This window comes from Propithecus coquereli, unplaced genomic scaffold (assembly GCF_000956105.1).
Source record: "Propithecus coquereli isolate 6110/MARCELLA unplaced genomic scaffold, Pcoq_1.0 Scaffold862, whole genome shotgun sequence".
Taxonomy (NCBI): Eukaryota; Metazoa; Chordata; class Mammalia; order Primates; family Indriidae; genus Propithecus; species Propithecus coquereli.
Window position 1 is genome coordinate 561,471 of NW_012154863.1, and position 24,446 is coordinate 585,916.

At 47.3% G+C, this 24,446-nt stretch overlaps 1 protein-coding gene across 1 annotated transcript in view; it reads right to left on the reverse strand.

The window, feature by feature from the left end:
• ZFYVE28 (zinc finger, FYVE domain containing 28) overlaps positions 1 to 24,446 on the reverse strand; it is a 115,036-nt gene that overhangs the window by 20,740 nt on the left and 69,850 nt on the right. The window contains exons 7-8 of the mRNA XM_012664142.1: positions 21,503 to 21,604; positions 8,482 to 9,771 (exon numbers count right to left, since the gene is read on the reverse strand). Of these exons, the coding sequence (XP_012519596.1) occupies positions 8,482 to 9,771; positions 21,503 to 21,604 (1,392 nt within the window). The remainder of the gene's footprint in view (positions 1 to 8,481; positions 9,772 to 21,502; positions 21,605 to 24,446) is intronic.

A 24,446-nucleotide genomic window follows, 5' to 3' on the forward strand; every position in this document is an offset into this window, starting at 1 on the left:
TCTTTATGTAAAACAAAACAAAAAAAACTTTGATCCATGCCTCCCACCATATATAAAAATTAGCTCCAAACGGAATACTGTATAGATCTAAATGTAAAACCTAAAAGCATAAGACTTCCAGAAGAAAACAGGAAAATCTTTGTGACTTTGGGTTATGAAAATAATTCTTAGATATGACATCAAAATCACAATCCAGAAAATAAAAATTAACAAACTGGACTTCATCAAAATTAAGAATTTTACTCTTCAAAAGATAGTGTTAGAATGAAAAGACAAGCCACAGATTGGAAGAAAATATTTACAAATCACATATCTGATAAAGGGCTTTTATCCAGAATACATAAAGGTCTCTCAAAATTCAACAAAGAAACAAATAACCCAAAATATGTGAACAGATGCTTCACCAAAGAAGGCAAGTAGCCGGTAAAGATGCTCAACATCACTGTTCTTTAGGGAAATGCAAATTAAAACCACAATGAGATACCATGTCACACCTATCAGAATGGCTAAAGTTAAAAAGGCTGACTACACCGAGTGCTGCGGAGGATATGCAGGAACCAGAACTCAAATGTTGCCATTACTGTACACCAATATTTCAATAAAGCTGTTTACAGTGATTTTTAAAATAGCAGACCGCTTTACCTCCATGTTTACCTGTTATTGCCTCTGACTCTGTTCCTGCCCACCCTTTCCCTCAAAGCTCTCTGGGTCCCCCCACCCCGCCCCCTACCTGGGGCCCCTTCCCTCCACTCAGGCCTCAGCACGGGCCATGCCTGGGGAGGCTCCCTGCCTACTCTCACTAAAGGAGCTGCCCCATCGCACCCTCCGCCCCACCAAAGATCTGAACTTCTCCCTGGCACTAACTGAAGGACTGGATGGGGTGTGAGGGAAAGAGAGGATAGCCAAGGGCTCCTTCCGTGTCGCTGGAGCTGCCAGCAGGTGGGGCCCTTGAGGACAATGGTGACATGACACAGGGAAGGAGCAGGATGGGGGATGGTTTGGGGTACAGTGAGGAGGCCAGAGGGAGAAGCCAGAGTCACCAGGGACCAGAGAGCTGGGGGACAGCTGAGGGGAGCTGCCGTGGCCACCCTGCGATCGCCACCCACCCCCAGAGAGTACAGCCAGGCCGTCCCTAGCTCCATGCCGGTTCTTGAAGGGCAGCTCCCCTTGAGCTTCCCTGGCACAAGTGCCCCCTGTGTGTGAGCGCTGTGCTAGGGCTCCACATGGGGTTCCTGTGACTCGGGCATCACTGTGCTCACTGAGGGTGCATGGCTAGTGCCAGCGAGGGGCTCTGGCGGGAACCCGGCCCTGCCCTCTCACCCCAAGCCTGTGGTTGGGGGCCCAGCTCTGGTCTTGGCCCTGTCTCGCCTCTGTTGGCCCATGAAGCCCCGTCACTTATGGATGATTGACTTGATGACAGCCATTCCACCTAATCTGCTTTTAGAGAGTCTGATGAATTCCAAGCCTCCCCACCCCATTTTTAAACTGCTTATTCTTTTTTTTTTTTTTCTGAGACAGTCTCACTCTGTTACCCGGGCTAGAGTGCCGTGGCATCAGCCTAGCTCACAGCAACCTCAGACTTCTGGGCTCAAGCGATCCTCCTGCCCCAGCCTCTTAAGGATCTGGGACTATAGGCATGCGCCACCACGCTCAGCTAATTTTTTTCTATTCTTAGCAGAGCTGGGGTCTTGCTCTTGCTCAGGCTGGTCTTAAACTCCTGACTTCAAGCAATCCTCCCACCTCGGCCTCCCAGAATGTTGGGATTACAGGCGTGAGCCACCGCGCCTGGCCAAAACTGCGTAATCTTGTTTCTCCTTCCAAGGGTGTGAAGTGGGTGGGAGGCCTTGGTGCTCCTTGCAGGAATTCGGGACACCTGCCACAGGGGCTGACGGCCACATCAGCCCCCTAGGCGCCAGGGCCTGGCCCCGGACAGCTCTGGTGGGAACAGCGGGTGTGCTCACCAAGCCCTGGCAGCCCTGCCAGGCACCCTGTGCTCCCACCTGGAGGCTGCTGTGCCCCTCAAGCCTCGGAAGAGCCCAGTCATGGGGCCAGGCTGGAAACGTCTGCATCTCGGTCACCGAGTAGCCAGTCAGCCAGGCAGCATGCTCTCCTCTCTGGTCCCACTCCTGGACTCAAGTCCCTTTACCTTTGGAGGTCCAGCTCAGGACTCACCCCCGGGGCACCCCTGACTGCCCCGATGCTGGTGCCAGGAGTGTGGCTGCTGTTGCTGTGAAAATGGACTACCAGGGCGGAGGACGGCAGCGGCCCTTGGGCGAGGCCCCACCAGGACAGGCTGGCCCAGGCATTGCACAGCCGCCTGTGATGCATGAACAAGGCCCTGTGACAGTTCACTACCGTGCCAGCCTCATCCTGCCCTCCCGGGGCTGGGCACCAGGGACAGCTGAGGGCCACAAGGCCTTTTGTGGCGTGGCCTGGAGGGACCAGGCAGATCTCAAATAGTTACCTCCCAGGGAAGAGGGTCAGCAGGGCCTGGGGGAGATGGAGCCGCCTCTGAGTCGCACAGGCCAGGGCTCTGCTCTTCGGCCTCAGGGACCTGACACATGAGGATGACCCCAGGGCCACAGTGTGGAGGAGGGCGTGGCGCCCGCTAGGGAAGGAGCAGGGCGGGAAACAGCAAGGGGAAGGGAAAGCCGCAGCTGCAGGCCAGCCCCTCCTGCCTGCGGGTGCAACACACAGCCCGCTGGACACCTGAAATCTCCCAAGCGGTCGTTCCGCTGCTGGGGGAGCTGAGGACAGTGGAAAGGAGTCCAGGAAACAGAAATGTGGAGGCGAAGTCAAGACTGATAACAGCACACAAGGCAAGGAGCGAGTGACGGTGGCGACAGTGGTGGTGAGGGGGGAGTGCTGAGGAACAACAGTGAATTCTCCACGCGCTTCTTTCCCTCCTCGAGCTGCCATGTGAGCTGGGCACTATTGTTAGCCCATCTTGCAGATGACAAAACTGAGGTTTAGGTCGATAAGCCAGTCCTCAGGGCGCTGTCTTGCCCCCCACGTTAGCATAAGGAGCAGGACACTCCCCACAGTCATTCCAGCCCAGGAGGCAAGGAAACGCCCGTTGCAGCGGTTCTCCAAGAGGAGATACCCCTCCCTGTCAACTGCCTGTCACCACCACACTCTGCTCCATAAGGAAGGAGCACACAGAGCGTGTGTCATAGGTTTAGGGCAGAGGTTCAGCCCAAGGGCAGCCCTGTGAGGTTGCTGTCATTCTACCCAAAAGGACAGCCAGAGAGGCCTACCGAGCATGTGACAAGAAGGGAGGGGGGTGTGGGTCACCAGCCAGATTCTCAAATGTAGTCACAGAGGTGAATAACACAGTGCAGGCCTGGCCTTCCGGGGTGGGACAATGAGACCTCCCCAAGCCAGAGACGAGGGTAATTGCACCTGTGTGTCCGGATGGCCGCCCCGACAGTCACGCTCTGACACTTGCAGACGCTCTCGGAAGCCAGGGTGGCCCTGACCGCTGGTGATGGTTCCAATGTGCAGCCTCAGCTCTCACCAGGCATCAGGCTGCCGAGTTAAAGGAAAACATTTCTAAAAACCAACCCCGGCAACCAGGAAATGAGGAGAGTCGTCCCTGGTCTTGGCGCACGGAGAAACGCACACGCCACACGGGGTCAGCCAGAGGAAAGAGAAAGGCAGAACAAAACTGTCTCTAGAATTTCTATAAACTCTGGGACATCTGTAAATCAAAAGACATCAAAGTCCAAGGGCAAAGACACGTTGGAGAAAGCTGCCTGCGACAAACACACCAGCCAGAAGGAACGTTTTCAAGGCAGCAAGAAAAACACAAAAACCCAATTGAAAAATAGGCAAAGGACGTGAACAGTCATTTTGCAGACGACACACAGGCACTGACAGGAAAAAGCGCCCACGTTACCGATCACCAGAGAAGAGCAAGCGTGGACAGCCAAGGGCCTGCGCCTTCCCGCCTCGTGGGCGGTGCTGTCGGCGTGGCGACAGCATCTCTCTGTGAAGCAGCCGGACAGTGAGTGGCAGAGCTTGCCATCCTGCCTCTGCTGCAGCGATTTTGCCTCTGTGGACCGAGTCTAAAGAACTAATCCAAGAGAACAGTACAGGAAACTGCTCACGAGGCTAGTCTAATAAAGGAAAAAACGTGGAAATGGGAAATGTAGAATAAGTTAGCCTTTGTCCTCATGCTAGAGTAATAGCCAACTAAAATCGTGTTTTCAAAGAACGTTGTGGAGAAACGATCGTAAATTAATAACCATATCCAGTGAACAAAAAAGAATAAAACTACTCATAAGATTTGGGTGATTTTTATTTTCTCCTTTTATTTTTTTTATGTTTTCCAAAGTTTCCACAATGAATAAGGACCACGTTTATAACTAGAGCAAAGGGAGTCGAGGTTATTGTTCACAGAAGGCCGAGGCTGGCACACACTCCGGGACATCCCCGGGAAGAACACGGGCCGGCTGGAGTGGAGTTCCTGTCATCTAGAAAGTAACCTATGGAGCCGCTTCGACCGTATGGAAGGTTCAGGATCAGTGAGGTGAGGCTAGATGGAGGAAAATAAGCTTTCAAAAGATGTCAGCTTTTCTAAAAAAGGTTCACTAACCACTGAAAAAGTAGGAAAGCAGCCGGTAAAAGGGAAAGAGCTGAAGAACACAGGTTCTGGAACATTCACAGCAGCAGGGTAGGCGCATCAGCGTCTGCCAAGGACAATGTCTGGCCCCCCCAGCTTCTGGCACTGGTGGAATCTGCCGGGATCTGAGGAAATGCCCCAGAGAGGGGCTTTTGCTGGTTGGGACCCTCGCGCCAGGATGCCAGCGGGCCTGTGCCGATCTGCCCCTTGGCCTGCGTCAGTCCTCCGGGCAGGTGCCCAGGCAGCCCTGCCCTTCCACCTAGAGGTTGTCCCCTACCTGACCAGAAACACACACTCCAGGTGTCTCGGGGGGATCTGGTCTCACAGGCAGGCCCTTTGCTACAGCCCTGTAACTTGTTGCACATAGAGGCCTGATTGGCATGTAGGACGGGAAGCTGTAGCGCAGGGCCCTGCCTGCGGGTCACCCTGAGCCCTCCACGCCACACACGGGGGCCGCAGAGGCACCTGCCAGACGAGCATGTCCCATGGTCACATCAGGATGACAGCATGATGTCCAGGACTCTGGCCTCTGGGCTAAGGCAAACACCAACCTCTTGGTCTCAGTCTTCAGCGGCAGAATGGGGAGGATGAGACGCCCACGCCTGTGTGTGAGACTGGCAGTCTCTTGGGAAGCCTTGTGAAAACGTCACTTGACACCAGCCAGACTTCCTGACATCGTGCCGTTTGAATTTTGGTGACCTCTCTGCTCATGTGAAGGTGGTCTTTTGTTTTAAGAACACCCACTGCCTTATCACCTCTGTACTGGTGTGAGATGACACTCCAAGAGGACTCCACCTCTCTCTTGCTCCTAAGTGGGCCTCCATTGGCTGGTCCAGCCCCCAGGAACGTGCTTGAGACATAAATGAATAAATGAATGAATGATGCTCCTAGTGTATGCACTACCCATGGATGGGATAGGTGTGACCTGCTGCCACCAGGCTGACTTGGCTCCCATCTACCTCCAGGCACAGTCCTGGGCCCTGGCGCCACTGTCCAAGGTTCTGGACCAAACGCATGGCTGTCCCTATCACCTGGCCACCTGCCATGTTCTTTCTTTGTGGATCTTCTGCACCTTCTAGAAACACTTCCTCGGAAGATGGCATTGCCTTGTGAGGCCACCTTGCAGGTCCTCTTTCCTTGTCTCAACTGAGTGGCAGCGTGCATGCTGAGCTGGATGAGGCCTGAGCATTTCAGCCGTGTGAAAAGCTGTGTCCACTGTGGGGCACAAATATCTCCTCAGGAGGGTGGGAGGAGCTGGCAGATGGGCTGGGTGTCCACTGGTAGTCACCTGGAGAAATAACAAAAACAGCGCAGGCCAAAACCTGAAAACTCCCCCTATCCTGTCAAAGAATTGACGGTTTCATATCAACTTTGGAGAAAAACGATTTACTTACCAATGAGCTGAGTCTGAGGCCCTGAAGAAGAAAGCCCTCTGACAGCCTTTAGGAACAAAATGTGTTCCGTGTGACATGCTCATGAAGCTTGGGCAGCATCTCAAAAATGGCCTTATCGAAAATGGGAGACGATGTTCCCATGAGGCTGCGCTTTATAGCACCGTCTGTAACAGCAAAAGTCCAGAGACAACCTCAAGGCCAGCAACAGAGCCTGACTGAATGTACTCTGGCCATAAGGGACACCGAGGACATTCCCGGGACAGCACCAGGGAGAGGCTGCGGGAGGGAGGTCAGAAAGGCAAGGGGGGGCCCTTTACCAAACAGCAGGAGGGGGCAAAATACATGTGTGTATGTGCACATCTATCCATGTCTTTGCTTAAATTTTTAAAAATTGAAGGATAAACTATTAAAAAATTGTAAACTGTTCCCTTTACAGGTGGGGGGAATAAGGCCCCTTTGGATAGACTTCTCTGGGTATATCTTATTTTGTAGATTTGACTGGGAACCAAGCAAGTATTTCACTCAATTATCAAACTGAATTACATGGGGCTGGCAATCTCTATGCATCTGATGCTAAATGAAACAACCTGGCCGTGAGTAAACTGGCGGCATAACCACAGGTAAGCACTGATTTCAAGTGATGTTAAAGCAATCGGTTGACTGTATATTCCAGTGGGATTTGCCCTAAGGACAAGCAAAATCTGTTAAAACTGTTTAAAAAAATCTTAGACAATAACGAGTGTTAGTGAGGATGTGGAGAAACTGGAACTCTTTTGCACGGCTGGTGGGACGTAAACTGCAGCTACTTTGAAAAACAGGTTGGCAGTTCCTCACAAAGTTATCATAGAATTACCATATAATCCCCCAGTTCCACTCCTAGGTATACACCCCAAAGAACTGAAAACATACGTCCATACAAACACATGTACACAAATTTTCACAGTAGCATAATTCATAATAGCCAAAAAGTAGAAACGACACACACATCTATCGACTGGCGAATGGTCAAAGGTGGTCTGGTATTACTCAGCCTCAAAAAGGAATGAAGACTGACTTATGCTCCAACATGGATGAATCTTAAAGACATTCTGCCCAGTGAAAGAAGCAGGACACGAAACACATAGTTCAGATGTTCCTCGACCTATGGTGAGTTATGTCCTGACAAACCCACCATAACTTGAAAGTATCCTAAGTCGGAAATGCATTTAATACACCTAACCTTCCACATTCGAAGTACAGTTTCCACTGAATGTGTGTGGCTTTCACATCTTCATAAGGCCAAAAATCGCAATCGAACCATCTGTACGTGATTTTGTTCATACGCAGTGTCCAGAAGAGGCAAATTCATAGAGACAGAAAGTAGCTCAGCATTGCCAGGGGCCGGGAGGGGCTGGCACAGCCCAGGCTGCGGAGGCCGCAGAGCTCTGCATGGGCAGCTCAAAGAAGAGCAGCCCTGAAAGCCACTGAGCACACTGGCCTGGGCACACTGCCCTGGAGGACATAGCCACGTGCTGCCCCGGGGGCGCCAAGGCTCAGGAGGAAGGAGCGCCTGCCCTGGCCCCAAAACGCTCTCCCTTCCCGCGCTGTGCCCCTCCCACCCTGGCCTGTGCCTCTTCTTTGTGCCCAGCTTCCATGGCTCCTGGGGGCTTTTCCGGCCTTCAGCTGAGCCCCTCCCTTCCCTGTCCTCCCACCCTCTGCCTTGAGGCTGTGGACATGGCTACAGCCAGGATAGGAGCCCTGAAAGGCAGGGTCCTGGTTACAGGCCCAGTCACTCTGACGATGTGGCCACCTATGAACCAGCAGTGGCCGGGCCCAGCCCCTGCACTTCCCTCCCCATCTCCAATGCTGGGGCAGTAATCTGCTTTGTTCAGGATAAATCCAGGGGAGTGGGGAGCAAGGAAAGAGGGAACGGCCTTGGGTCCAAGGGGATGTGCCTGCATCAGGGTCCTGCAGACCCCCACCCACCACGTTCCCAGCCTCCTAGCTCCGAGGGGAGAAGAGGGCAGGGTGCAGGGGGAATGGAGGCTGAAGGGAAGTGGGGGAAGGGGAAAGCCCCTTGAGGGGCAGGGGCCTGGAAATATGGCCTGGGAACTGGCCGAGGGTGGTCTCAGGATCCCACCCGGGGCTCACACCAGGGTGGGGATGGGCCATGGCTGTGAAAGGGGGTCAACCAAAGGCTTGGCACTGTGCCCACGGCGCCTAACAGGCGCCCATACCGTCAGAAACAGGAGGGTCGGGGCCCACTGAGCTCACTTCTTGGCTGCCTAACTTCCAGCAGGGTGGGCTCCTCCACAGCCAACCTACTGCCTGCCACCCCAGCACAGACAACCACACCGGGGCTCAGGCCCAGCACCTGCTGGTGGCCAGGAAGCCCCAGGCAGAAACATTTCAATACTTTTGAGAATCTGCCAGCACTGAATGCAGAGAGGACGAGTCCAGTCCCTCAGCCAGACCAGCTCTTACCTGGAGCCCAGTGGGTGCTGAGGCTCCTCCTGGGCCACAGGTGTCCTGCCCATCTGCTCTCTGGCCTTGGAACCCTGCCGCTGACTGGTCACTTCGGCCTCTCCCCAAGACCCAGTTGCTGTGTCCACCTGGGAACCTGAGGTGTGTGCCAGGCACTTGTTGGAAGTGGGGCCTTTGGGCTCCCCGCTGGCGGAGGTGTCTTCTGCCGGCAGGGGGCCCTCGGGGACAGGCCAGTCTTCATCCTGCCTCTCGGGGCCCTTGCTGCCGGCCTTGGCTAAGCCGGTGGTGTAAGAGGCACTGATAATGCTTTCCGGGCTACACTTCTCCCGCAAATGCTCCACAGTGTCCTCCCTGCTGTCCCCGCAACTCCCACAGCACACGCAAGAATGAAGGAGGCAGTTGGTGGCCGCAGTGCTGAGTTTGTGGGAGCTGTCCTCCATGCCCTTGGTCACAGGCCCTGAAGGGGAAATGCTGAGGCCTGGGGTTTCCTGGGTGGCGACGGCAGAGTCCGAGGAGGTGGGCGATTTGGGATTGAAGATGACCGTGGCGGAGAGCTTCATGCCCCCCGTCCGGTGGGCGATCATCTCGGCTGTCTCAGCGTCGTCCGCTCCCACCTCCCAGCCGTCCAGGTACAACTGTGAGTCCAGGCAGCTGCAGGAGTTGGAGCCTGAGAGGCTGGCCACCTGCACGTTGTCATCCTCAGTGTTATTGTTGTTGCACAAGTCCTGCTCCTTTTCTGTGGCAAGAGCGCTGACCTCTGCCTCTCTGCTCTGGCCTCCCTGCCCTCTCTCCTGGGGGTCAGCCTGGGCACTGCCTGCCCACTCAAATGGACCCTGAGGGGACTTGGGCCTGGTGGGGGCTTCCACTGCACCCTCCACGTCATCCATGAAGAACACCCGTTCCTCTTCGTCACTGCCTACCTGCAGGCATGCTCTGCCCGGAGAGGCCTCCCTATGGGGGCTGCCCTCGGCTCCGGGCCTATGTGCAGGGGACTGGCAGGCACTGGGCGGCGAGAGCAGAGAGGACATCTCGTCCCCAGCCCTGTGGACCATGCGGCTGAGCTGCTCCAACTCCTGGTCATCATACTGCATGGAGCAGGCCAGCTCTGCCTCCGAGTTTCTGGCCTTGGTTGAGAGTGGCTCCTCAGGGGGTAGGGGTGCAGGAAAGGCAGGTGCCAGGGCAGTGGGCACCTGTGTGTCCACCCGGATGGGGAACTCCACATCCTGGGAAATGCAGAGGTTCCGTTCCAGCGTGTGCAGCTCCTCCTCGGTCAGTGTCTGCAGCAAGTCCCTGCAAGGGTCAAGACAAAAAACAAGAGTGAGAGTCCCAAAAGCCACACCAGCCTCCTTGGCCAAAAGTGGACACAGCACCCTGGAGTCTGCACTAGCAGGAAAGCAACCATGTGTTGAACACTTGCAACTCAAATCACATGGCACCGGGATGCTTCCTCCACTACAAAATGAGACACAGGTCCTGTAGGTCGGGACAACGGTATTCAGGGTGGCCGACTGTGATTCTAGTATGGTTCCTTTCCAAAAATGAGATTCTGGAACCTCTCGTTGAAAACAAGGAAGTCCTGATTCCTAGGGATGTGTTAACTGCATTAATAAAAACTCTAAGAAGTGAAAAAAAATGTGGGTTTACATACAGACTTTAATCCTTTTGTTCAACAAATACTATCAAGCACCAGCTACATGCCAGGCACTGGGCACTGAGGACACACAGGAGGAAGGCAGGCCTGGTCCTTGCACTGGGGGCCTCCAGTTGCGTGAGACAGATAACCAACAAGTATCTACATAAATAATGAATAATGACAAAGGAGGGCACAGCAGGACACCTGGCTTAGACTGAGCAGGCGTTTCCTAGAGAACGTGGCATTGAAGCTGAGACCTGAATGTGCAGTTAATTTAGTAACAAGGACCAGGAGGAGCCTGGAGCAGGCCCTATAGCCTGACAGCATGTTGCTCTCTACTGGGAAGAGCTCAGGCCATGCCTGAGGTCTGAGTCATATATTAAACAGTACAGTGCAATCATGGAACTGAGAGGAAAGCGTGCTTCCCACAACTGTCCAGCTTGCTGAATTTGCACCAAATGAATACACTCCTGTGAAGAGCATCCAGAGTCCAGATCAAGAAATAAAACACTACCAGCACCCCCGGCACCCTCACACACTCCCGTGTTACCACCATCCCGGCGCCAGGGGCAGAGGTGGTCTCTCCTGCTTTCATTCTCTGGAGAAATGGGAACTTGCAGGCTACACTTTTTTGTAGAAGGCTTTGTTTGCTGATATTATATTTGTGTAGAATCGCCTGATAAAATACAGGATGTCCAGTTAAATTTCAATTTCAGATGAACAATAAATGCGTATCTTTTCAGTGTACATATGAATAGTTTTTTAGTGTATGTCCCAAAGGGGGGCATTTGGACATACTTACGATAAAAGAAAGTATTCATCGTTTATCTAAAATTCAAATTGAATTAGGCTTTCTGCTGTTGTTGTAATGCTTGGTCTGGTAACCCTATTTAATAAGATTCATCCATAATGATGCACATTGTCATAGATCATTCATTCTCATGGCTACACAGTCTTTCGTTGTGTAAATATATCATAGTATGTTTATTTATTTATCTCTTCTACACCTGATGGGTTTTGGCTGCTGTGACCCACCACCTCTGGGCACCTCTGTTGAAGAACACCTCCGCCTTTCTGCTGAGTGCACACGCAGGGGCAGGACCCACTGTTGTGCCTGCCCACAGCCTTTGCTGACAGGTCTGCTTGCCCCAGGTCCTCGTGATACCTGCTATTTTTAACTGTATCCTTTCTGGCGAATGTGTAATGCTATCTTATTGTGGCTTTAAATTGCCTTAGCCTGATGACTAATGAAGTTGAGCACCACTTTTTATGCTTACCAGCCCTTAAATATCCTCTATGGGAAGCGCCTGGTCAAGTCTTTTGCCCATTTTTAACTGAGTTGTCTGCCTTTTTCTTATTGATTGATAAGAGTTCTTTATATATTTTGGATTTGAGTTGTCTGTTGGATATATCTTTGCCAGATATATTCTCCAACTCTGTAGCTTGCCTTTTCATTCTCTTACCGGTGCTTTTGATGAACTAAAGTTTTTAATTTGAATAAAGTCCAATATATCAAATTTTTTCTTTATAGTTAGTGCTTTTGTGCCCTGTTTAAGAAATCTTTGCTCCAATATCACAAGTTCTCCTTGATTTTTTTCCTCTAAAAGCTTTATTATTTTACTTTTCACAATTACATCTGTACTCTACATGGAATTGATTTTTGTATATGATTGTGGTAGGACCCAGACACTAATAGATATCTCATATGGATATCTCAGCCCATTTATTGAGAAAAAAATCAACCATTCTCCACTGTTCTATAATGTCATAAATCAGGGACCAACTGCATGTGCATTGGTCTGTTCCTAGACTTTCTATTCTATTCGATGGGTCAGAAGTCCATCCTTTGGCCAAGCGCAGTGGCTCACACCTGTAATCCTAGCTCTCTGGGAGGCCAAGGCAGGAGGATTGCTTGAGCTCAGGAGTTGGAGACCAGCCTGAGCAAGAGTGAGACCCTGTCTCTACTGAAAATAGAAAAATTAGCCAGGCATGGTGGCACATGCCTGTAGTTCTAGCTACTCGGGAGGCTGAGGCAGGAGGATTGCTTGAGCCCAGGAGATTGAGGTTGCAGAGAGCTATGATGATACCACTGCACTGTAGCCCAGGTGACAGAGTAAGTTTCTGTCTCAAAAAAAAAAAAAAAGAAAGAGAAGAGTAGAGTAGATAAATAATGTTCTGCTCCTTCTTCTTGGCTATTCCAGGCCCCTTGTATTTCCATATGAATTTCAGAATTAGTTTGTCAATTTCTGCAAAAAAAAAAAAAAAAAAAAAAACAAACAAATAAGCCATCCTGGGATTTTGATTGAGATTGCATTGAATTCATAGATTAATTTGAGAATAACTGATATCTTTACAATATTAGATTTTCCACTCCCTGAATGGAATTGTTCTCTAATTAGGGCTTTTGAAATTTATGTCAATAACATTTTATAACTTTCACAGACATCTTTAATATGATTTATGCTTAAGTATTTGATATTTATTGATACTATCATAGATGGCATTTGCTATGGTTTGGATGTGGTTCATCCCCATCAAAACTCATGTTGAAATTTCATTCCCACTGTGGTGGCATTGAGAGGTGGTGCCTTTAAGAGGTGATTAGGTCATTAAGAGGATTAAAATCTTTCTCATGAGACTGGATTAGTTCTCTAGGGACTGGATTAGTTACTGCAACAGCAGGTTATGATGAAGCGAGGCTGCCTCTCATGTTTGGTCTCATTGTGTGTGCTTGCATCCCTTTCCACTTCTCCTCCACGTTATAGCACAGCACGAGGCCATCATCAGAAGCTGACCAGATGCAGCTGCCTGATCTTGGACCTCCCAGCCTCCAGAATCATGAGCCAACTAAACCTCCTTCCTTTATAAATTTTTATTTTCCTTTTATTCTTGCCTTATTGAAGTTGGCAGGCCACCAATACAATGTTAAATGGAGATGGTAGACAGTAGACACCCTCATCTTGTTCACAATCTGAGGGATATTTGTTGTATATACACACATATACACACACATAGATATGCACAGACTATATCTGTATCTATATCTATCTATAAGTCTTTTTATCAGATTAAGGAAATTCCCTTCTATTCCTAGTTTGCTAAGAGATGTTTTCATCATAAAATAGGTGTTAAATTTTTTCAAATGCTTTTTCTGTATCTTTCAAAATTATATGATTTTTCTTCCTCTTTGAAAAATTAATGTGGCAAAGAAAACTATAGGCCAATAACTCTGAGGAACACAGATGCAAAAATCCTCAACAAAATACTAACAGACTGAATTCAACAACACATTAAAAAGATTATTCATCATAATCAAGTGGGATTCATCCCAGGGATGCAAGCATGTTTCAACATACACAAATCAGTCAATGTGACATCATATCAACACAACAAAGGACAAAAACTATATGATCATTTCAATTGACGCTGAAAAAGCATTTTATAAAATTCAACATCCCTTCACATAAAAACTCTCAAAAAACTGGGTATAGAAGGAACTTACCTCAACATGATAAAAGCCACATAGAACAGACCTACAGCTAGTATCATACTGAATAGGGAAAAAACTGAAAGCCTTTCCTCCAAGATCTGGAACAAGACAAGGATGCCCATGTTCACCACTATTATTCAACATAGTATGGGAAGTTCTAGCTACAGCAATCGGACAAGAAAAAGAAATAAAGAGCATCTAAATTGAAAAAGAAGAACTCAAATTATCCTTGTTTGTAGATGATATGATCTTATATCTAAAGAAACCTAAAGACCCCAGAAAAAAACTGATGAACAATTCAGTAAAGTTGCAGGATACAAAATTAACATACAAAAATCTGTAGCATTTCTATACGCCAACAGTAAACAATCTGAAAAAGAAACCAAGAAAGTAATCTAATTTATAATAGCTACAAATAAAATAAAATACCTAGGAATAAACTTAACCAAAGAAGTGAAAGGTCTCTATAATGAAAACTACAAAACATTGATGAAAGAATTTGAAGAGGACACACACAAAAAAGTGGAAGGATGTTTCATGCTCATTGATTGAAGAATCAATATTATTAAAATGTCCATACTACCCAAAGCAATCTACAGATTCAATGCAATCCACATAAAAATACCAATGACATTCTTCACAGAAATAGAAAAAATAATCCTAAAATTTATATGGAACCCTAAAGACCCAGAATAGCCAAAGCCATCCTGAGCAAAAAGAACAAAACTGGAGGAATCACATTACTTGACTTCAAATTACATTACAGAGCTGTAGTAACCAAAAACAGCATAGTACTGGCATAAAATCAGACATATAGACGAATGTAACAGAATAGAGAACCCGGAAATAAATCCACATATCTATAGAGTTTATCTTCAACAAAGTTGCCAAGAATATACAGTGAGGAAAGGATAGTCTCTTCAATAAATGGTGCTGGGAAAACTGGATATCCATATGCAGAAGAATGAAAGTAGACCCTATCTCTTGCCATATACAAAAATCAAATCAAAATGGATTAAAGACTTAAATCTAAGACCTGAAACTATGAAACTATGAAAAAAAAAAAGAAAACAAACACTGGGGAAATGCTTCAGGACATTGGTCTGGGCAAGGACTTCTTGAGTAATACCCCCAAAGCAAAGGTAACCAAAGCAAAATTGGACAAATGGGATCACACCAAGCTAAAAAACTTCTGCATAACAAAGAAAACAATCAACAAAGTGAAGAGACAACCCACAGAATGGGAGAAAATATCTGCAAACTACCACTCTGACAAGGGATTAATAACTAGAATACATAAAGAGCTCCACCAACTCAATAGGAAAAAAATCAAATAATCTAATTACAAAATGGGCAAAAGATCTGAATAGACATTTCTCAAAGGAAAACATACAAATGGCCAACAGGCATATGAAAAATGATCAACACTATTATTCATCAGAGAAATGTAAATCAAAATTAAAATGAGATATTATATCACCCCAGTTAAAATGGCTTTTATCAAAAAGACAGACAATAATGAATGCTGGTGAGGATGTGGAGAAAGGGGAACCCTCGTACACTGTTGGTGGGAATGTAAATTAGTGCAACCACTATGGAGAACAGTATGGTGGTTCTTCCAAAAGCTAAAAAGAGAACTACCATATGACCCTGAAATCGCACTGCTGGGTATATATCGAAAGGAGGGGATTCGGTATATCGAAAAAATATCTGCACTCTCATATCTATTGCAGCACTATTCACAATAGCCAAGATAAGGAATCGACATAAGTGTCCATCAACAGATGAATGGATAAAGAAATTGTGGTATCTATATACAATGTAATATTATATAGCCATAAAAAAGAATGAAATCCTGCCTTTGCAGCAATATGGATGCAATTGGAGAACGTCATGTAAGTGAAATATGCCAAGCACAGAAAGACAAATCTCACATGATCTCACCCCTATGTGAGAGCTAAATATTTTTAAAAATTGATCTCATGGGCCGGGCACGGGGGCTCACGCCTGTAATCCTAGCACTCTGGGAGGCTGAGGCAGGCGCATCGTTTGAGCTCAGGAGTTCGAGATCAGCCTGAGCAAGAGCAAGACCCCGTCTCTACTAAAAATAGAAAGAAATTAGCTGGACTAATAAAAATATATAGAAAAAATTAGCTGGGCATGGTGGCGCATGCCTGTGGTCTCAGTTACTTGGGAGGCTGAGGCAGTAGGATTGCTTGAGCCCAGGAGTTTGAGGTTGCTGTGAGCTAGGCTGAGGCCACGGCACTCCCTCTAGCCCAGGCAACAAAGCGAGACTCTGTCTCAAAAAAGAAAAAAAAAAATTGATTTCATGGAGACGAATAGTAGAATAATGGTCACCAGAGGCTAGGAAAGGTAGCTGGGAGTGGGGGATAAAGTGGGGATGGTTATTGGGTGCAAAAATATATTTAAATCGTTAGATAGAATGAGTAATATTTGATAGCACAACAAAGTGACTATAATCAACAATAAGTTAGGATATACTTTAAATAATTACAAGAGTGGAACTGGAATGTTCCTAAGACAAAGAAATGATAAATGCCTGAAGTGATGGATACCTCAATTATTCTTATTTGATTAATTCACATTATATGCCTGTATCATATGTACCCTATAAATACATACAAACTATTATGTGCCCATAATTAAAATTTTTTAAATAAATTGCAAAAAAAGAAAAAAATTAATGCGGCAAACATGGATTTGGTTTTCAAATGTTAAACCAATCTTACACACCTGTAATAAATTTCTCTTGGCCATAATATATTATCCTATTTATATATGGTTGAATTTTATTTGTCAGTATCTTCTTAAGAGTATTTGCATCAATGTTGACGAGAGATTGTTTCTGTAGTTGTTGTTTCTTGTAATATCCTGATCAGGTTTTAGTGCCAAAATTATACTCTCATTTTAAAAAAAGAGTTAGAAAATGTCTCTTTTCCTATTCTCTGGAAGAAGTTGTCTAAGATTAGTTTTATTTCTTCCTTAAATGTTTAGAAGAATACATAAGGAAAGTCATCCGTGCCTGATATTTTCTTTGTGGAAATGTTTTAAATAATGGTTTCAAGGCAGGCGTGGTGGCTCACACCTGCAATCCCAGCATTTGGGGATGCCACATGAGGCCAGGAGTTCGAGACCAGCCTGGGCAACACAGTGAGATCTCATCTCTACAAAAAAATTTAAAAAAAAAATTAGCCAGGTGTGGTGGCATGCACCTGTAGTCCCAGCTACTTTGAAAGCTGAGGTGGGAGGATTGCTTGAGCCAAGGAATTTGAGGCTACAGTGAGCTATGATTGTGCCACTGCACTCCAGCCTGAGTGACAGAGCTAGACCCTGTCTCTAAAAATATAATTAATTAATAATGGTTTAAATTTTTTTAATAGACCTTAGACCAAAAAAATTTTCCATTTCTTCTGTCAGCTTTGATTAATTGCTTTATTGAGGAATTTGTCCATTTCATTCAAATTGTCAAATTTATTGATATAAAGTTGTTTATAGTGTCCTCTTACTATCATTTTGATGTCTGTAAGGTCTGTAGTGCTGCCCCCTTTCCATTCTTTTTTGGTTTTTGAGACAGAGTCTTGCTCTGTTGCCCAGGCTAGAGCGAGTGCCTCGCTCACAGAAACCTCAAACTCCTGGGCTCAAGCAATCCTTCTGCCTCAGCCTCCCGAGTAGCTGGGACTACAGGCATGTGCTACATGCCCGGATAATTTTTTCTATATATATTTTTAGTTGTCCAGATCATTTCTTTCTATTTTTTAGTAGAGACAGGGTCTTGCTCTTGCTCAGGCTGGTCTCGAACTCCTGACCCTGAGCGATCCACCCGCCTCGGCCTCCCAAAGTGCTAGGATTACAGGCGTGAGCCACCGCGCCCAGCCATAGTTGTTGTTTTAACCCAGCCTGGTAATCTTAGTTTTATACTTGGAATACGTAGTCCATTTGCATTTAATGCAATTACTGACATAGTTGGGTTGCATCTACCTTCTTATTTTTTTTCTATTTGGTCCATTTCTTTCATGTTCTTCTTTCCCTCCATCTTTAACTATTATTTTAGTTTTATACTAATATTATAACAAGCATCCTTGATTTATCACAGTCTAATATATTTTATCAAATTCTTCTTCAATACTGCTAGAACATTTCAAACTTTAAATTCCATTTACCCTCTTTCGGTTTTTTCTGATTCTTCTATCATGCATTTAGTGCTATGTATAAGTTAAATTCTACAAGACATTACAATTATTGTTTTGTACAGTTAGCATTCATTTACATTAATCCACATCATGTTTTTTAGTTTCTCTTGCATTTTCACATTTCCATCCAAGATTACTTTTTCTTTTTCATGAAGAACTCCAGTTAGTTTTTCTTTATGTGCATGCTGCTGATAACAAATTCCTTCAGCTCTGTGTTTCAAAATAATTCATTGTAATAATTCACGAAGGTGAAATATCACCTTCACTTCTGAAGGATATATTTGCTGGTTATAAAATTCTGGTTGGCAGCTATTTTCTTTCATCACTTTAAACATATTTCATTGCCTGCTGGTTTCCATTGTTTTTGTTTGCTTTTTAAGAAGACAGCTGTCTATCTTATATTCCTTTCAAAGTAGTATGTCCTTTTTCTCTTGCTGCTTTTAAGATTTTTTCTTTGTTTTTATCAATTTCACTATGGTACACCTAGGTATGTTTTGTGTTTATCTTTCTTGTAGTTTTCTTGAGCCTGCTGAATCTGTGCGTAGAGATTTTTCATCTTTTAGAAATTTGGAAAATTCTTGGCCATGACTTTTTTGAATATTGCTTTGCCCATTCTTTTTGTTCTCTCCTTCTGGGACTCCAATTATGTAAGTTTGACCTTTTGAGTATGCTGCACATGCATCTTACGTTCTGTTCTGGTTTTTGTTGCTGTTGTTATTACTTGTTTGTTTTTCCCATTCATTTTCTCTCTGTGCTTCAGTTGGGTCTCTTCTATTGAGCTGTCCTCAAGTTCACTACTTCTGTGCTCTGCTTGGTCCAATCTGCTATTAACCCATCTACTGTGTCCTTATTTTCAGATTGTGAAATTTCTTAGCTCTAGAGTGTCCTTTGTTTCTTTTTTTATACATTCCAATTCTCTGTTTAATCTGTCCTTTTATCTTTCTATTTCCTTTAACATATTAATAACAATTGTGTTCAAGTCCTTGTGCTTAATATGGGGATCATCGGCAGTCTATATCAATTTTCTTACTCTTCTCTTAACTATCAATCATATTTTCTTGCTTCTTTACATTTTTAGCAATTTTTGATTATATGACAGACACTGGATGTAAAAGAATCAAAGAGGTTACAGATGATGCTTTCTGCCCCCAGAGGGGATTTCCCCTTTCTTCTGTTAGGCAGATGATGCGAGGGTCCATTATCACATTCCCTTCAGAAATCGAGCAGGTTGGGCTAGGCTCCAGCTTCAGTCTAATTACTGCAGTTTAGAGACTGGGGGCTCAGCCTCCAGCCCCCCTGCCCAATGTAGCTTCAAAATCCGACAAATGTTTCGTGGGGTGACTGGCAGTGTGCTTGAGGCATGTTTGTCTCATAAGCACCCCGGAACTGCAGGAAGCCTCTCCATGCTGTTTAGGAGTGTTCTGCCTGGATTCCCTGCCTCCCCAGAACCCAGTAGGCATGCTGCTTAAATGCTCCAAGTTTCTGACATGTTCCACCAGCCTCTTACCATTAGGTCCTCTTTCCCTCAGTGGAGAGTCTCTGCCTGGGAAGCCTGAGCCCTGAGCAAGCCTGGAATCATCGAATGCTCTCTGGGCAAAAACAGCTACAGAGACAGCCAGCTCACCTCCGAGACGCTCTCCCCTCTCTGGAATTTTGGTTCATCCAATCCTCACTTCTGCAGTCCAGTTACCTTTAAACACAAGATTTTTCAAATTTATCCAGTTTTTTTCTCATTGTTGTGGCTGGAGAATTGCCCTGCTGAGACCTGAGGCATCCTGTCTGTCCCAAAGCAGAAGTCTTGCCCACATTTTGTGAAAAGATGTGAAGTTGCCCGGTTATGTCTACCTATATTTAATAGCACTCATTTATTAAAATATCCACTCACAAAATTCACCATATTCGTCAATTATTTTACAACTGACTCCAGGTTCATTTTTTTCATTTTTTAGAGACAGGGTCTTGCTCTGTCACCCAGGCTGGAGAGCAGTGGCGCAATCATAGCTCACTGCAGCCTCCTGAGTAACTGAGACTACAGGCGCATGCCACCAGGCCTGGCTAATTTTTCTATTTTTTGTAGAAACAGGGTCTCACTCTGTTGCTCAGAGTGGCCTCCAACTCCTGGCCTCCGTTGAAGTTCATTTTTAAGTACTCTATTTAGATATCTCTTTCCGGCTTTTCTTTCCCAGAGGTAGCGTATGACCCTGCAGTGAAGGCTGCATTTCTGAAGCTCTGTTTGTAAACACCGGACCACAGTGGACAACAGTGGATAAGTAAGTTCCTGAACCCATCTTTGGAGGAGCCTCAGGCTCACCTGTAGAGCCTCACTGCTTTCCATGTTGGGGGAGCACATGTAGTCATTCCAATTCCTCAGGGTGGCAGGCAGGGCTGGTCTGGGACTGCACTCCTGGGTCCCTGCCCCCCATCCGCGCTTGAAGTTTCCCTGAGTCAGGGCCCCAGGGCGGGCTGCAGAGTCTCGTTCCATCTATGCCGGCTTTTGGGGATAATATGTGACGAATGATATTTAACAGGGTCTGGGGATTTTAAATTGCTCATCCTTGATGGAGAAAGCTCCTGACTTCTGACACCATAGGACTCGCTTCCCACACCCAGCCTGCAGTCTCCGCAATCCCACCTCTCTGGCTGCACCTGCAGAATATTCTGCCTCCAAGCCTGCTCAGCTCCCACCTTTCTCTCCACTGCTGCAGGTGGCAAGCCTGCTGGGACCACCACATGTGGCCTGGGCCCTCTCCCAGCCCCCCACCATCCCATGTGGCTCCCTTCCCTTGCCCTTGGCCCCAGTACCCACCCGCCCCACCCATCCTTCCCTATAAGACCCCCATCTGCCCAAGACGCCCTGTGCCTTCCTGCGGCCCTGAGTCATCCCTCCCCTCTCCTCTTCCAGATGTCACCCAGGGAGGGTGGGACTATGGCCTCTGGGACCTGGGGTCATGACTCCCAGAGTGAGAGGGAAGCACCAACAGACCCCACCAGATGGACCACAGGTTGAATCAAGTGCCCCAGCCCTAACCACGCTGCCAAGGTCCCGGGAGCTCAAGACCCTATTCTGGTTCACTTTCCACTGGACTAGCAGCACCTCTGGCTCCACATTGGGCAGAGTTATGTGCTCTCTGGGTCCCCAAAGGACACACCCAGGGGTCCAAGGCTATGGGGCCAGGGAGCCGCTTGGAGGACATAAGCCACAGCCTCACACTGCCCCACCCTCCAGGTGGCCACAACAGGGCTCTGTCTGTGCAGAGAGGCTACCCAGCAAAGCCCTTCGTCCACAGGAAGAAAGGTGTGGAGGTTTAAAAGGGGCTCCAATGCGATGACACAAAACACATATGAATAATTAAAGAAAAAGACCAAAGTATGAGCACCACTGATAGAGGTAAACTCCAGGGCTTTTGGTGAACAAAGGGTACATAATTGTAAGGAACTGTGAGGTTTACCACTCCCCAAAGCTCCACACAAAAGAGCTCCCAAACCCACATGATCCTCGGATGGCAAAAGCCAGACTGGGTTTGACCACCATGGGGCCATTTACAACCACGAAGAATATTACCAGCTGGCCCTTCCTCACGGGAAGGAGGAAGACTTGGCAGTGGCTGAACACTTGATGGCACCCCTCCCTCTTTCCCTCCCCTACCCCTCCCCCTCTCTTCCCCCACCCCCCCACCTCTCCCCCACCTTATTTTCCGTAGCAACGTGTGGAAGGGCCGGAACAGCTCAGACATGTCTTCCACTTTGCGGTCCAAGTTCAGGGGTCCATCTGCATAGACCACGAGGCCACTGCATTTGAGACACAAAAGCCGGTGTAGTTAGGCCCCATGGCCCTGTGGGCAAGCCTGGGACCTCCCCACTCAGACACCCGAGATGAGACGCAGGGCCGCTGGGGCCACCCACGCATCGCCGTGCCCAGCACAGTCGCCGGCTCATGCTTTGCCTCTTGTGAGTGAATCTTAAAGTTTAGAAAAAGGCAATGAAAATTATACCAAATTATACCTAGACTTTATCTTTTCAAGTTGATTAGCTTATGTTCATTGGAGTATCATAAAATAATCATAGAAATACATCTGTGCACAACAATGTTGCAATCAGATAAATTAGCCTCGAGATTTGTTACTAAAATCTGCCTTCTTGAAAATGGAAAAACTGGGTTTGTGGTTTAATTCATCTGTAGAGGTTTATGAGAATTAGACCTGAAACCGTCTACTCCCAAAGCACATCAGAGCTGGAGGTGAGAACTGAGGTCCCACATGGGTTGCCTCCCTGCAGTCTGGCCAATGCTCTGTCCCACTTCAAGGCGGGAAGCAGCTTCCCATCGCCCCCTAGGCAGGACTAACCCTCTCTCCAGGGTGCCGCCACACCTCAAGAGGCCTCCCTCCCCAGGACTCCTATATGGCTGAGGCTGGCTCTCCTCACTGTGCCCATCCCAGCATCCAGCTCAATGCCTGCTAGAGGACAAGACTGCTTGGATGCCAACCTCCGGCAGACCCCTGTCCACAGGCCAACCACGTTCTCCCCTTGGCAGCCCCACCGCACACTGTCCGGCCTACCCAGCTCTGAGTGCACCTCAATCATCCACATATGGACCCATCGCTCCTTGAGAGCACTCATCCCCAGAGGATCCTTCTCTGGATGCCTCCCTAGGTCTCTCGGGGCCAGACCACTTGGGCATGTCTCAGGTGCCCAGGAAGCGTCCACCCATGAATGTGCCACCTGTCCCCTATCTTCTTCATCTGAGCCAGGTGAGGGCCACACGGGCTTGTTGCTTAAATGGATACTACTGGAATTTCTCTCTCTGCAAACAAGATGGGGTCTTATTGGCAGGATCGGAGTGCAGTCTTCTTGTCTAACACATCCAGTTCAGTGAGAAAAACCAATAAACAGAATTGAACAAAGGGGAGAAAGGGAATTTCTTGTGTAATGGGGACAGAGTTTCAGTTTGGGATGATGGAAAAGAGATGGTGGTGGTGATGGTTGCGTAGCAATGCGAATGTACTGAATGCCACGGAACTGTGCACTCGAGAAAGGGTTTAAATGGTAGGTTTTTGTTTTGTATATTTTACCACAAGAAAAAAGAACATTTATTGCTTTGATTTCATTTACAAAAGTTTTACCTATCATAGTAAGAAATTTTATAAAACAGAGACATCCTATTTGATAATTTTCATACTTCATACACTGGGGATGTTTTTGCATGGCATTAGGAATTTTTCTCCAACATTATTTAAATGGCTAGAGCATCATTTTAAATCAATCCCTTAATTTTGGACATCCATCCTCCCTCAAATTTTTATAATTACAAGTAATACTACATGGATAATCTTTGTAAACATAATACATGTTTATGCCCTGTCAGATCAACTCAACAAAATTCTGCAAAGGTCCACTGTGCTACCACATGCCAGGCACTAAGGGCACATTGGTGGATAAGGAATGTGAATATCCTTGCCCTCCTGGTGGATGACAGGGCCGGGTGGGGTCCTGGGCCAGCACCAATGACCATGTCCACGCTGATGGGGACTGGGAAGTCCTAAAAGTACAACCAGGTTGTGGAGGAGTCTGAACCTGGTGGAGACACTGCCCCCAGAACACAGGTGGCCACCAGGGGCGAGGGACATCAGAGTCACTCCGGCTCTGTCCCCACTGGCCAGTGGGAGAGGGCCAAACTCGCCAGCCTCTTCAGGCCCCCAGGCCTCAGCCAACTGCTGCTCCTGCCTGGGCAGGCCTCCCTGTGGCCTCACAACTAGAGTTTTCTGCTGCTTTTGTCACAGGCCAAACGCCAGCTCTGACTCATCGGCTGGACCTGGTCCTGCCACCTCCAGCTGCTGGCCTGAGCAGTGCCTTGTCTCTGGGAGCCCCTCAAAGCCATGGGGGCCTGGCACACAGAGAGTGCTGGCATACATGGTCAGTGTTCTGTGACACTGTTTCCTGGGGGGATTCTGGGGGGTCCTGCAAGAGGGGATTAAAGGGGAGGGGCCACAGAGAAGCTCCATGCTCTGCTCCCCACACCCTCTGCTGAGTGCTCCCAGGGGGTCACCCGGGGGTCCCGGGACACCCATATCACACAGACACGATCCTGTGAGGGTGGGGTCCCAGGAATGCAGCCTGCCTGGGTCTCCAATTCCGATAGAGGGCTGATAACTGGAATCTACTTAGAACTCCGGAAAATCAGCGAGAAGAAATCAAACGACCCTATCAAAAAGTGGGCAAGGGACATGAGCAGAAACTTTTCAAAAGAAGACAGAATAATGGCCAAAAAACATATGGAAAAATGTTCAACATCTCTAATCATCAGGGAAATGCAAATCAAAACCACATGAGATATCATTTATCTCCAGTGAGACTGGCCTTTATCAAAATCCCAAAACAATAAATGTTGGCGTGGATGCGTAGAGATAGGAACACTCATACACTGCTGGTGGGACTGCAAACTAGGGCAACCTCTGTGGAAAACAATATGGAGATACCTTAAAGAGATACAAGTAGAATTACCATTTGATCCAGCAATATCCCATTACTGGGCATCTACCCAAAAGAACAAAAGACACTATGAAAAAGACACTTGCACCCAAATGTTTATAGCAGCACAATTCACAATTGCAAAGATGTGGAAACAACCCAAGTG